This window comes from Salmo salar, chromosome 19 (genome assembly GCF_965601325.2).
Source record: "Salmo salar chromosome 19, fSalSal1, whole genome shotgun sequence".
Lineage (NCBI taxonomy): Eukaryota > Metazoa > Chordata > Actinopteri > Salmoniformes > Salmonidae > Salmo > Salmo salar.
Window position 1 is genome coordinate 43,020,331 of NC_138309.1, and position 13,658 is coordinate 43,033,988.

The following is a 13,658-nucleotide window of genomic DNA, read 5'->3' on the forward strand; positions in this document are numbered from 1 at the left end:
AGGTGTAAGTGTGGGTACTGTAAGTGAGAGTGCTGTAGGTGAGAATGTGGGTACTGTTGGTGAGAGTGCTGTAGGTGAGAATGTGGGTACTGTAGGTGAGAATATGGGTACTGTAGATGAGAATGTGGGTACTGTAGGTGAGAATGTGGGTACTGTAGGTGAGAATATGGGTACTGTAGATGAGAATGTGGGTACTGTAGGTGAGAATGTGGGTACTGTAGGTGAGAATGTGGGTACTCTAGGTGAGAATGTGGGTACCTTAGATGAGAATGTGGGTACTGTAGGTGAGAATATGGGTACTGTAGATGAGAATGTGGGTACTGTAGGTGAGAATATGGGTACTGTAGATGAGAATGTGGGTACTGTAGGTGAGAATGTGGGTACTGTAGATGAGAATGTGGGTACTGTCGGTGAGAATATGGGTACTGTAGATGAGAATGTGGGTACTGTAGGTGAGAATGTGGGTACTGTAGATGAGAATGTGGGTACTGTAGGTGAGAATGTGGGTACTGTAGATGAGAATGTGGGTACTGTAGGTGACAGTGCTGTAGGTGAGAATGTGGGTACTGTAGGTGACAGTGCTGTAGGTGAGAATGTGGGTACTGTTGGTGAGAAGTAAGTAGCCTAGGTATGTGTAACTCAACTTCTGGTTTTCTATGTCTCCCCCTGCCCCCTCCCTCCCCCTCCTGCAACACCCACACCCATCTATCTTTCTCCCTCCTCCTCCTTTTCCCTGATCCCCCCTCCCTCTTCCCCCCCCCCCTTCCTCTCTCTTTCTCCCTCTTACCTCCGTCTCAGGAGGAACTGGTTCTAGCTGCTCTGAGGATAGAGGCTCTTCAGGTAGCCAAATACATCTCAGACAGCCCCTCCCTCTCCACTGTAACCCCCCAGGTACTGAGCTGAGCCAGCCTGCACCTGTACCTGCTCTCGCTCTGTGTGTGTGTGTGTGTGTGTGTGTGTGTGTGTGTGTGTGTGTGTGTGTGTGTGTGTGTGTGTGTGTGTGTGTGTGTGTGTGTGTGTGAGCAGCATGAGCGTGTTTCAGCCTGCCTCTCCCTCCCCCTCCCCCCTCTAGTCACACCATTGTGTGTGTGTGTGTGAACCCATGGCCGTTACTAAACAGCAACATCAACCGTCGTTGCCTCTCCCTTTTTCCCCCCATGTAACATCTCTAACACGGCTTCCAGACCCTGACCCCTGACCTCCAAACCCCGGATCTCCTGAACCAATTAACTTAAAGAGTACTGAGCCTTTTCTTTTCTTGGCTGTGTATCAAACATGTCGGCTATCGGCCTGAACATGTCGGCCATCGGCCTGAACATGAGAGGCTTCCATTAACACTAACTTGACCTGGGAATTTTTGGAAAGTAACCAGTATTTTGTAACCCTCCTCATTCCTCGATCTGACGGGAGAGAGTGAAGCAGAATGATCAGATACTGTTGAGCCTTTCATCTGTAATCTCACATTCCTGTTTTCTGACTGACTGACTTTGTCTCCTAAATAACCCAACAAACCCCAATATCGTTGCTGCCTTGCTTCAGAAGAGAAGTCAGTAGAGGTTTCCAGATACAGATGGTTCATTTATCTTCCATCTAAGGTCTGTAGTGAAACCATGTGAAATGCATCTGTTACTGAGGGTCACACCAGAAATGTCCGTTGGGTAGGCCTAGTCAGGAGATAGGTCCGTTGGGTAGGCCTAGTAAGGAGATACGTCTGTTGGGTAGGCCTAGTCAGGAGATAGGTCCGTTGGGTAGGCCTAGTCAGGAGATAGGTCTGTTGGGTAGGCCTAGTAAGGAGATACGTCTGTTGGGTAGGCCTAGTCAGGAGATATGTCTGTTGGGTAGTCCTAGTCAGGAGATAGGTCCGTTAGGTAGGCCTAGTCAGGAGATAGGTCCGTTTTGAGTCTTTGAATTAAAAAAATTAAAATGATTTCACCTTTATTTTACCAGGTAGGCCAGCTGAGAATTTACAACTGCGACCTGGCCAAGATAAAGCATAGCAGTGCTACAAAAACAACAACAGAGTTACACATAAACAAACGTACAGTCAATAACATAAAAGAAAAGAAAAATAGAATATCTATGTACAGTGTGTGCAAATCTAGAAGAGTAGGGAGGCAATAAATAGGCCATAGAGGCAAAATAATTACAATTTAGCATTAACACTAAATGAAGAGATGGAGATAAAACTGTCCAGTTTGAGTGTTTTTTTGCAGCTCGTTCCAGTCACTATCTGCAGCGAACTGAAAAGACAAGCAACCCAGGGATGAGTGTGCTTTGGGGACCTTTAACAGAATGTGACTGGCAAAACTGATGTTGTATGTGGAGGATGAGGGCTGCAGTAGGTATCTCAGATAGGGAGGAGTGAGGCCTAAGAGGGTTATAGAAATAAGCATCAACCAGCGGGTCTTGCGACGGGTATGCAGAGATGACCAGTTTACAGAGGAGTATAGAGTGTAGTGATGTGTCCTATAAGGAGCATTGGTGGCAAATCTGATGGCCCGAAAGGTAAAGAACATTTAGCTGCTTGAGAGCACCTTTACCTGCCGATCTATAAATTACGTCTCTGTAATCTAGCATGGGTAGGATGGTCATCTGAATCAGGGTTAATCAGATCTCCCGAGTGGTGCAGCGGTCTAAGGCACTGCATCTCAGTGCTAGAGGTGTCACTACAGACCCTGGTTCAGTGGTCTAAGGCACTGCATCTCAGTGCTAGAGGCGTCACTACAGATCCTGGTTCAGTGGTCTGAGGCACTGCATCTCAGTGCTAGAGGCGTCACTACAGACCCTGGTTCGATATCCAGGCTGTATCACAACTGACCCAGCATCGTCCAGGTTAAGGTTTGGCCAGGGTAGGCCGTCACTGTAAATAAGAATTTATTCCTAGCTGACTTGCCTAGTTAAATAAAGGTTCAATAAAAAATTTAAAAATAGTTTGTCAGCTGGGGTGAAAGGAGCAATTACGGTAGAGGAAACCAAGTCTAGATTTAACTTTAGCCTGCAGCTTTGATATGTGTTGAGAGAAGAACAGTGTACCTTCTACCCAAACTCCCCAGTACTTGTATGAGGTGACTTCCACAAGCTCTAAACCCTCAGAGGTAGTAATAACACCGGTGGGGAGAGGGGCATTCTTCTTCCCAAACCACATGACCTTTGTTTTGGAGGTGTTCAGAACAAGGTTAAGGACAGAGAAAGCTTGTTGGACACTAAGAAAGACTTGTTGTATAGTGTTTAACACAAAATCCGGGGAGGGGCCAGCTGAGTATTAGACTGTATCATCTGAATATAAATGGATGAGAGAGGTTCCTACTTCCTGAGCTATGTTGTTGATGTAAATTGAGAAGAGCGTGGGGTCTAGGATCGAGCCTTGGGGTACTCCCTTGGTGACAGGCAGTGGCTGAGACATCAGATGTTCTGATTTTATACACTGAACTCTTTGAGAGAGGTAGTTAGCAAACCAGGCCAAAGACCCCTCAGAGACACCAATGCTCCTTAGCCGGCCCACAAGAATGGAATGATCTACTGCAGTGGTTCCCAAACTTTTTATAGTCCTGTACCCCTTCAAACATTCAACCTCCAGCTGCATACCCCCTCTAGCACCAGGGTCAGCTCATTCTCAAATGTTGTTTTTTGCCATCATTGTAAGCCTGCCACACACACACACACACACTATACGATACATTAAACATAAGAATAAGCGAGTTTTTGTCACGACCCGACTCGTGGGAAGTGACAAAGAGCTCTTATAGGACCAGGGCACAAATAATAATATAATAATAATCAGTCATTTTGCTCTTTATTTAACAATCTTACATATAAAATTGTGAATAACTCACCACAGGTTAATGAGAAGGGTGTGCTTGAAAGGATGCACATAACTCTGCAATGTTGGGTTGTATTGGAGAGATTCTCAGTTTTAAATAATTTTCCACACACAGTCTGTGCCTGTATTCATGCCAGTGAGGGCAAGAACCCACTCTCACATACACGTGGTTGCAAAGGGCATCAGTGTCTTAACAGCGCAATTTTTCAAGGCTGGATACTCTGTGCGCAGCCTAATCATGAAATCTGACAGGGGCTTCTGATTAAATTACATTTTCACAGAACCGCTTGTTGCAATTTCGATGAGGCTCTCTTGTTCAGATATCTGTAAGTGGACTGGAAGCAGGGCATGAAAGGGATAACGAATCCAGTTGTTTGTGTCATCCGTTTCGGGAAAGTACCTGCGTAATTGCGCACCCAACTCACTCAGGAGCTTCGCTATATCAGATTTGACATTGTCCGTAAGCTTGAGTGCATTTGCACACAAAAAAATCATACAATGATGGAAAGACCTGTGTGTTGTCCTTGTTAATGCAGACAGAGAAGAGCTCCAACTTCTTAATCATAGCCTCAATTTTGTTCCGCACATTGAATATAGTTGCGGAGAGTCCCTGTAATCCTAGATTCAGATAATTCAGGCGATAAAAAACATCACCCAGATAGTGGGAGAAACTTGTCATGTATGTGTAGTTAGTTAAATTAACAAGAATTTAAGCTTTCTGCCAATATCAAATAAGTCTATGTCCTGGGAAATGTTCTTGTTACTTACAACCTCATGCTAATCGTATTAGCCTACGTTAACTCAGCCGTCCCGTGGAAGGGATACCGATCCCGAAGAAGCTTGTCTCTCAATACTTTGCCCCTTGATAACCAGCTCACTTCTGTATGTTGTTAAAGCGTTACATGGTCGCTGCCCATATCATTGCATAGTGCAGAAAATACATGAGAGTTCAGGGGCCTTGCTTTAACAAAGTTAACCATTTTCACTGTAGTGCCCAAAACGTCTTTCAAGCTGTCAGGCATTCCCTTGGCAGAAAGAGCCTCTCCGTGGATGCTGCAGTGTACCCAAGTGGTGTCGGGAGCTACTGCTTGCATGCACGTTACCACTCCACTATGTCTCCCTGTCATGGCTTTTGCGCCATCAGTACAGATACCAACACATCTTGACCACCAAAGTCCATTTGATGTCACAAAGTTGTCACAAAAATATCCTCTCCTGTTGTCCTAGTTTCCAGTCGTTTGCAGAAGAGGATGTCTTCCTTAATTGACCCCCCATAAACGTAACGACATATACCAGGAGCTGTTGTCACGCTCCTCTTCGTCTGAAGATAGAGAGAAATCGCTGTCGGAAAAAGTGGACCAATACGCAGCGGGTTGCGTGCTCATCATTATATTTATTAAAATGTGAACACCACGAAAAAACAAGAAACAACGACTGACAGGAACAGTTTTGCAGGCTATTACAAATACTAGCAGTGCAAAATCAACAACCCACAAACCCCAGGTGAAAAACACACTCCTAATATATGACTCCCAATCAGGAACAACGATAACCAGCTGTTCCTGATCGGGAGCCACACAGACCAACAAAGAAACAGACATACTAGAAAAACCATACAACACAAACCCTTCTGCCACGTCCTGACCAAAATACTAATACAATACTCCCTCTGCTGGTCAGGACGTGACAGCTGTGCCAGGCCTGCCACGTCTGTTGACTCATCCAGCTGTAATGCATAGAATTCACTGGCTTGTATGCAAAGCAGTAATTGTTTCAAAACATCTCCTGCCATGTCACTGATGCGTTGTGAAACAGTGTTGTTTAATGAAGCCATTGTCTGTATAATTTTTTGGGCCTTTTCCCCCAGCATTGTCCCATCCACCACAGCAGGAAGAATTAAGTCCTCCACAATAGCATGGAGCTTGCCTGTCCTAGCCACTCAGTAGCTCACCATATAAGACGCTTCTAGCCCCTTCTTATTAATGGTATCTGTTGCTTTTATACATGTCTTACTACTCAAAAGTCATCTTAATTCTCGCTCCAAAAACTGCCGTGGCTTATTTTTCAAATTGGGCATGTTTTGTTTCTAATTGTCTGCGCAAGAGTGAAGATTTCATCGAGTTGTGAGATAGTACCTTTGCACATATAACACACTGTGGCTGAGGAAAGGCACTACTCCCAATCTAAGTGAACCCCAAATAAATGTAGTTCTCATCATATTTGCGCTTCTTCGATGGTCCAACGTCCCTGTCTGTTGTTCGGTGCTTTCCCCGGATAAGGGGGCAGTAGCTCTTCGTCTGCATCAGATTCACAACTGTCAGTGTCCATGCTAGCTGGTCTAACAACAAAATGTAGAATTACTGATGCTAGCATTGGATGTGCTCGTGGAAGCAGAACAACTTGTGTTGTTGGCAGGTGCAGGTGTAGTACTGCTGGTAGTAGCAGTACTACCAGTAGAGCTGGTATGTGTCTCTACGGACATGGGCCTTACTTTAAAAAAAAAAATTTAATCATTTTTAGAGCAAACGGAATGAGCAACAGCTACGTTTGGCTGTTAGTGGAATTCCTGTGAGAGAGTAACAGTGCGATTGGATGTTATTATTTGACTAGCCTACCTGTATTTGACACTGTGTTGTTATTTCGCTGAACACTAGATGTTTAATTAAACTGTTTAAACTGTTTGAAAATGTGAAGATAAAAAATATATATAAATATATATATCAAGGGCAACTTTCCACTAAGGTATCTATACATTTACTAAAGTATGACAATTGGGTATTTTTTCCACCACTGCTAACTCTACAGTCCCGCCTCAAGAAGCCCAGCACTCACATGTGGAATCTCTTCAGTTCACCCATAGTAAAAGTAATGTTACCTCCTGTGCTATTGCCTGTGCTACTCCCTCGTCACTGTGCTCCTACTGCCCTGATCCAACTACAGCCAGAACTAGATTCCATCCGCTTCTAAAGGAACCCTTCCACTTCTAAAGGAACCCTTCCACTTCTAAAGGAACCCTTCCTCTTCTAAAGGAACCCTTCCACTTCTAAAGGAACCCTTCCACTTCTAAAGGAACCCTTCCACTTCTAAAGGAACCCTTCCTCTTCTAAAGGAACCCTTCCACTTCTAAAGGAACCCTTCCACTTCTAAAGGAACCCTTCCACTTCTAAAGGAACCCTTCCTCTTCTAAAGGAACCCTTCCACTTCTAAAGGAAAATGAACTCTTCCACTTCTAAAGGAACCATTCCTCTTCCACACACACACACACACACAACTTCTAGGAGCAACAACGGCTCAGCTGTGAAGTGGTAGGCCTCACATGCCCACGGAAAGTGACTGCTGAGTGCTGAAGCTTGTAGCGCGTAAAAATTGTCTGTCCTCGGTTGCAACACTCTCTACTGAGTTCCAAACTGCCTCTGTAAGCAACGTCAGCACAATAACTGTTCATCGGGAGCTTAATGGAATGGGTTTCCATGGCCGAGCATCTGCACACAAGCCTAAGATCACCATGCCCAATGCCAAGCGTTGGCTGGAGTGGTGTAAAGCTCGCCACCATTGGACTCTGAAGCAGTGGAAACACATTCTCTGGAGTGATGAATCACTCTTTACCATCTGGCAGTCCGACGGACAAATCTTGGTTTGGCGGATCTTAGGAGGATGCTACCTGCCCCAATGCATAGTGCCAACTGTAACGTTTGGTGGAGGGGGTATAATGGTCTGTGGCTGTTTTTCATGGTCGAGATGTCAAATATGATCGCTCATAATCTTGCATTTTAATGAAGGGACAGAACACATTACAGGGCTTGGCACTGCAAACTCCAGAATCCGAGGTGAGCCTTGCGACAGACAATAAATAGCTACTGCTTTCCTTTCAAATTCATTTAAAATACCATGTAAACTATTACTGTGTAACACAAGGAAAACAACTCTTCCTTTTTTTAACACTACATTATACAATGACATTCTAGATGATTCTGTGCTTCCAACTTTGTGGCAACAGATTGGGGAAGTTCCTTTCCTGTTTCAGCATGAAATTGCCTGCCCAGAGGAGTAGAGGCTGTTATAGCAGCGAAGGAGGGACCAACTCCATATTAATGCCCATGATTTTGGAATGAGATGCTCGAAGAGCAGGTGGTCACATACTTTTGGTCATGTAGTGTATATTAGTACAACAGGAAGATGTTGTCTTGTGGTTAGAGTGTCCGCCCTGAGATTGGAAATTTGGGAGTTCGATCCCCGTCCGAGTTATACCAGACTGTAAAAATGGGACCGATGTGTCTCTGCTTGGCACTAAGGGGATGGATATGGGGTAAGGTCTCTACTTGGCACTAAGGGGATGGATATGGGGTAAGGTCTCTACTTGGCACTAAGGGGATGGATATGGGTTAAGGTCTCTACTTGGCACTAAAGGGATGGATATGGGTTAAGGTCTCTACTTGGCACTAAGGGGATGGATATGGGGTAAGGTCTCTACTTGGCACTAAGGGGATGGATATGGGTTAAGGTCTCTACTTGGCACTAAAGGGATGGATAAGGATTAAGGTCTCCACATTGCACTCAGCACTAATGGGATGGATATGGGTTAAGGTCTCTACTTGGCACTAAGGGGATGGATATGGGTTAAGGTCTCTACTTGGCACTAAGGGGATGGATATGGGTTAAGGTCTCTACTTGGCACTAAAGGGATGGATAAGGATTAAGGTCTCCACATTGCACTCAGCACTAATGGGATGGATATGGGTTCAGGTCTCTACTTGGCACTAAGGGGATGGATATGGGTTAAGGCCCAGAGATAGACTAGTGTCCTGTCCAGGAGATGTACCTGGATGTTCATTATATAAATCTGGACAGAGAGGGCTGTTTACCCAGTTGGTGGCAGGCCGACTAAGGACCAACTATATTTAACCTGCTGATTGATTATATATCAACAAATCTGGATTGAGCGACTACCCTAGTTGGTGGCAGGCTGACTGAGCCAATCCCCAGGCCAATCCCCAGGAAGACTAGCTGTTGTCATGGCCTCAGTTTATGGGGATACTAATCAAATCCAATCTTTGGCTCTACAGTATGTTGGCTAGCGCAGTTGGTGGCTGTCTTGGGGACTGAGGTCCAATCCCTAAGACTACCGAGTCTTCTTGGACCTGCTCATCCTTACAACTGCTACAGTTTGTCTCTATGGACCTTAAGCAGCAGAGCCAGTGTTATAATATCATACTATAGAATAAGAAAGGTATTAGTGGTTAAATGCTGCAGCTAGACCCAACACATCTCTCTAGGACTACTGTATTAGTGGGGCTTTAAGTCTCCTACACCCCCATGAGGCCCCAATCCCCTAATCCCCCACAGGGAGGATTAAACCATCCACGGCAGTTTTTTTTGGGGGGGGGGGGGGGGGGCAACTCCATGATCAGATTCTGGGTTATGATGTCATAATCAGATTCTGGGTTATGATGTCATAATCAGATTCTGGGTTATGATGTCATAATCAGATTCTGGGTTGGATTCTGTGTTCAGACATTTCAGGTGACTAGCTAACATTTTTTTATGTGTTTCTTTATTACAGTAAAGATATCCAAGTTCATGTTGGATTTTCTGATGCCCTGCAGATGCTTTGCCGTATGGGGCCAAGCGCTACTGAACTTGTCTTCTATGGCAAACCCCTGTCAATTACCCTAACCTGTGGGCAGTGGAGACATACAGTCAGTGGACGTTAGATGTATTAATATAAAACTGGCTCCAGGTCAGATTGGATAGATTGGAAATTAAGTGTTTTCACAGGACCTTTTACACCTATCAAAATAATAACAACTTCCTCTGACATTGTGATGCGCCTAGTCACATGATTCATGACACTAATATTGTGCTACTACCTATCCCTGTCCCTCCCACAATACCCCCTATCCCTGTCCCTGTCCCTCCCCCAATACCCCCATCCCTGTCCCTCCCCCAATACCCACTATCCCTGTCCTTCCCCCAATACCCCCATCCCTGTCCCTCCCCCAATACCCCCTATCCCTATCCCTGTCCCTCCCCAATACACCCTGTCCCTGTCCCTCCCCCAACACCCCCTGTCACTGTCCCTCCCCCAATACCCCCTATCCCTGTCCCTCCCCCAATACCCCCTATCCCTCCCCCAATACCTCCTATCCCTGTCCCTCCCCAATACCCCCTATCCCTGTCCCTCCCCCAATACCCCCGGTCCCTCCCCCAATACCCCCTACCCCTGTCCCTCCCTCAATACCCCCTATCCCTGTCCCTCCCTCAATACCCCCTATCCCTGTCCCACCCCCAATACCCCCTATCCCTGTCCCTCCCCCAATACCCCATCCCTGTCCCTCCCCCAATACCCCCTATACCTCCCCCAATACCCCCTGTCCCTCCCCCCAATACCCCCTATCCCTGTCCCTCCCCCAATACCCCCTATCCCGGTCCCTCCCCCAATACCCCCTATCCCTGTCCCTGTCCCTCCCCCAATACCCCCTATCCCTGTCCCTCCCCCAATACCCCCTATACCTCCCCCAATACCCCCTGTCCCTCCCCCCAATACCCCCTATCCCTGTCCCTCCCCCAATACCCCCTATCCCGGTCCCTCCCCCAATACCCCCTATCGCTGTCCCTCCCCCAATACCCGCTATCCCGGTCCCTCCCCCAATACCCCCTATTCCTGTCCCCCTCTCCCCCAATTCCCCCTATCCCTTCCCTCCCCCAATACCCCCTATCCCTGTCCCTGTCCCTCCCCCAATACCCCCTATCCCTGTCCCTTTCCCAATACCCCCTATCCCTGTCCCTCCCCCAATACCCCCATCCCTGTCCCTCCCCCAATACCCCCTATCTCTGTCCCTCCCCCAATACCCCCTATCCCTGTCGATTTCCATATCATGCAGCATTCATCTATCAGTAGATATATCCTGCCTCTTTCCCCTGCCTAGACCCAATTACAGCCAAGCTGCTGCAGCATCAGCCAATCACTGGCATTGAGGACTGTTCCATCCAAACATGTTGCTACCAGCTGCCTAAGTCTCCAAGAGCATCATTACAGAGGCTGCATCATTTTGCATATTGAGTTTGGCCGTGGTGTGGGGCATCTTGGTGTGGGGCATCTTGGTTTGGGGCATCTTTCTGATCCGATATGATGCAGCCTTGTGGCTTGGTTTGGTTCAGGATCCTACAAACAGTGTGTATTGTCTGTAGGGTTTTAAAGTGCAGGTAACTTTCCCAGGTTTTCCAGAAATCCTGGATGGAGGATTCCACATGTTCTGCTTATTCCCTTCTGATTCTGGGAATCTTCCAACTGGGGTTTTTGGGAAAGCTTCCAGAACACAACCCTAGTTTTCTGTCACCATTAGATCAACCAGATACCTAACTAACTGTCTGTTCCTGTGTCTCTCCCCCTCCTCTTCCTCATCCTCTTCCTCTCCCCTGACCTGGCTTTGGCGAGCAGCAGAGAGACAGAGAAGTGATGTCATCAACACTGGACAGGGACAGCACGGATACCAAGAGTTCTCTCTACACCCGGACAGCGGGCTACGGAGAGGAGGAGAGAGAGAGCCCCTACCCACCCAAAGACATGGAGCACTCCCTGGGCATCGCACGAGAAGAGGTACCCCTCTAACCTACTCGCAAACCACTCACTACTGTCAAGTTCATATCCATTGTAGAAATGTTACTGTATGACTGTATTGGAGGAACAGGTTGACATTCAACAGTATAGTCAATACAAATGCAGATTATATAGATAAAAACACATGCATTTTTTGTATACTGATGTAAATATAAACACTACGGCCTGATGTCTTCACAGTTCTTCATGTCATGTGTACATGATGTGTACCTAAGAAAGTTATATTTATCCTCCCTCTTAGATCGTGTCCAAGGAGAAGGAGGTACTGGAGTGGCAAAGGAAGTACGAGGACAGTCGACAGGAAGTGCTGGAGATGAGGTGAGTTGATCAACTGGGGTTGGGGTGGTGGTGGGGTTCTGGAGTGGTGGGTTGGGGTGGTGGTGGGGTTCTGTAGTGGTGGTGGTGGGGTTCTGGAGTGGTGGTGGTGGGGTTCTGGAGTGGTGGGGTGGGGTGGTGGTGGGGTTCTGGAGTGGTGGGGTGGGGTGGTGGTGGGGTTCTGGAGTGGTGGGGTGGGGTGGTGGTGGGGTTCTGGAGTGGTGGGGTGGGGTGGTGGTGGGGTTCTGGAGTGGTGGGGTGGGGTGGTGGTGTGGTTCTGGAGTGGTGGGGTGGGGTTGGGATAGGGTGGTGATCCAGCTGGCTAGGAGAGCCTATAGGTTTATATCATTAGGCTGATTGGGATAAGGAGGGTTAAGTAGCTAAGAGGGCTGATCCACCCACTCTCTGGCAACCCCAAACAAGCAGCATTGTCATAGGCAGAGAGAGAGAGAGAGAGAGGGAGAGAGAGAGAGGGAGAGACAGAGATAGAGAGGGAGGGAAAGAGAGAGAGGGAAAGAGAGTGAGAGGGAGAGAGAGAGAAAGAGAGACAGAGAGAGAGAGACAGAGAGACAGAGAGAGGGGGAGAGAGAGAGAGACAGAGAAAGAGAGACAGAGAGAGACAGACAGACAGACAGAGACAGACAGAGAGAGACAGAGAGACAGAGAGACAGAGATAGAGAGGGAGGGAAAGAGAGAGAGGGAAAGAGAGTGAGAGGGAGAGGGAGAGAGAGACAAAGAGAGACAGAGAGAGAGAGACAGAGAGACAGAGAGAGGGGGAGAGAGAGAGAGACAGAGAAAGAGAGACAGAGAGAGACAGACAGACAGAGACAGACAGAGAGAGACAGAGAGACAGAGAGACAAAGAGACAGAGAGACAGACAGACAGACAGACAGACAGACAGACAGACAGACAGACAGACAGACAGACAGACAGACAGACAGACAGACAGACAGACAGACAGACAGACAGACAGACAGACAGACAGACAGACAGAGAGAGAGGGAAAGAGAGAGACAGAGAGACAGGGACAGAGAGAGACAGAGAGAGAGAGAGAGAGAGAGAGAGAGAGACGGAGAGAGAGAGAGAGAGAGAGAGAGAGAGAGTGAGAGAGAGGGACACTAGCACACAGGCTGTGGCCTCATTCGAACTCCTTAAAATACAAATGAATAAATTAATGCTATTATCATTACTTCCTTGAAGTAATTGATTGATTAGAAATGACTAGCATTGTGTACACTGTGTGTTCACCTGTCCAATCATGCCTGTAATTAGTGATTCATTTGAGAAATTGAGGAAGGATATACTTTTAAGGAATTCTAACGGGGACACAAGACTTACAGTCTAGTATATTTCTGTTGGACCATCGTTGTTATGTTTACCTTGACAATGGAAGTGTTTACTTTCCATGTCAATATAGTACACTGAATGCATTGCCACAGAGAGAGAGAGAAAGAAAGATAGAAAGAGAGAGAGATAGGGAGTTAGTGGCATTGAAAACAAAGCCAAGGCAGATTTAGACACATACCTATGGAGGTTTACAGAAAGCCTCGTCCACCTCACGCTTGTGGGTGACAACACTGTGCATCATTGCCTCTGTGAAGAAAGCACATGATTGGTGTTTTGACACATTACTTCCTGTTTGAGATCTCATGTGTGCCTTTAAGAAACGTTATACATTATAAAGAACAAACACTGGAATATTTGTCTGTTTATAATTCATCCGTTTTTGGCTCACAGGAGAATCGTGGCAGAGTATGAGAAGACCATTGCACAGATGATTGGTGAGTGTGTCTCTGTGTAGTTTCTCCAAACATACATCTACCGAACGGTAAACCAACCCCAGCATGGGTTCTATACAGTACATGCTTGCTATACCAATATGTGGTTTGTTCTTCCTCATAACCT

The 13,658-nt window shown here is 46.7% G+C and overlaps 1 protein-coding gene across 9 annotated transcripts in view; it reads left to right on the forward strand.

Moving 5' to 3' along the window:
• Positions 1-13,658, forward strand: part of LOC106578818 (uncharacterized) — a 217,957-nt gene that overhangs the window by 185,831 nt on the left and 18,468 nt on the right. For 6 of the 9 annotated variants that reach the window (XM_082965733.1, XM_082965731.1, XM_082965732.1 and 3 more), the window contains 4 exons: positions 799-891; positions 11,259-11,417; positions 11,680-11,756; positions 13,491-13,534. In XM_082965733.1, coding sequence (XP_082821859.1) covers positions 799-891; positions 11,259-11,417; positions 11,680-11,756; positions 13,491-13,534 — 373 coding nt within the window. The remainder of the gene's footprint in view (positions 1-798; positions 892-11,258; positions 11,418-11,679; positions 11,757-13,490; positions 13,535-13,658) is intronic. The other 3 variants (XM_082965735.1, XM_082965737.1, XM_082965738.1) reach the window with 1 other exon arrangement.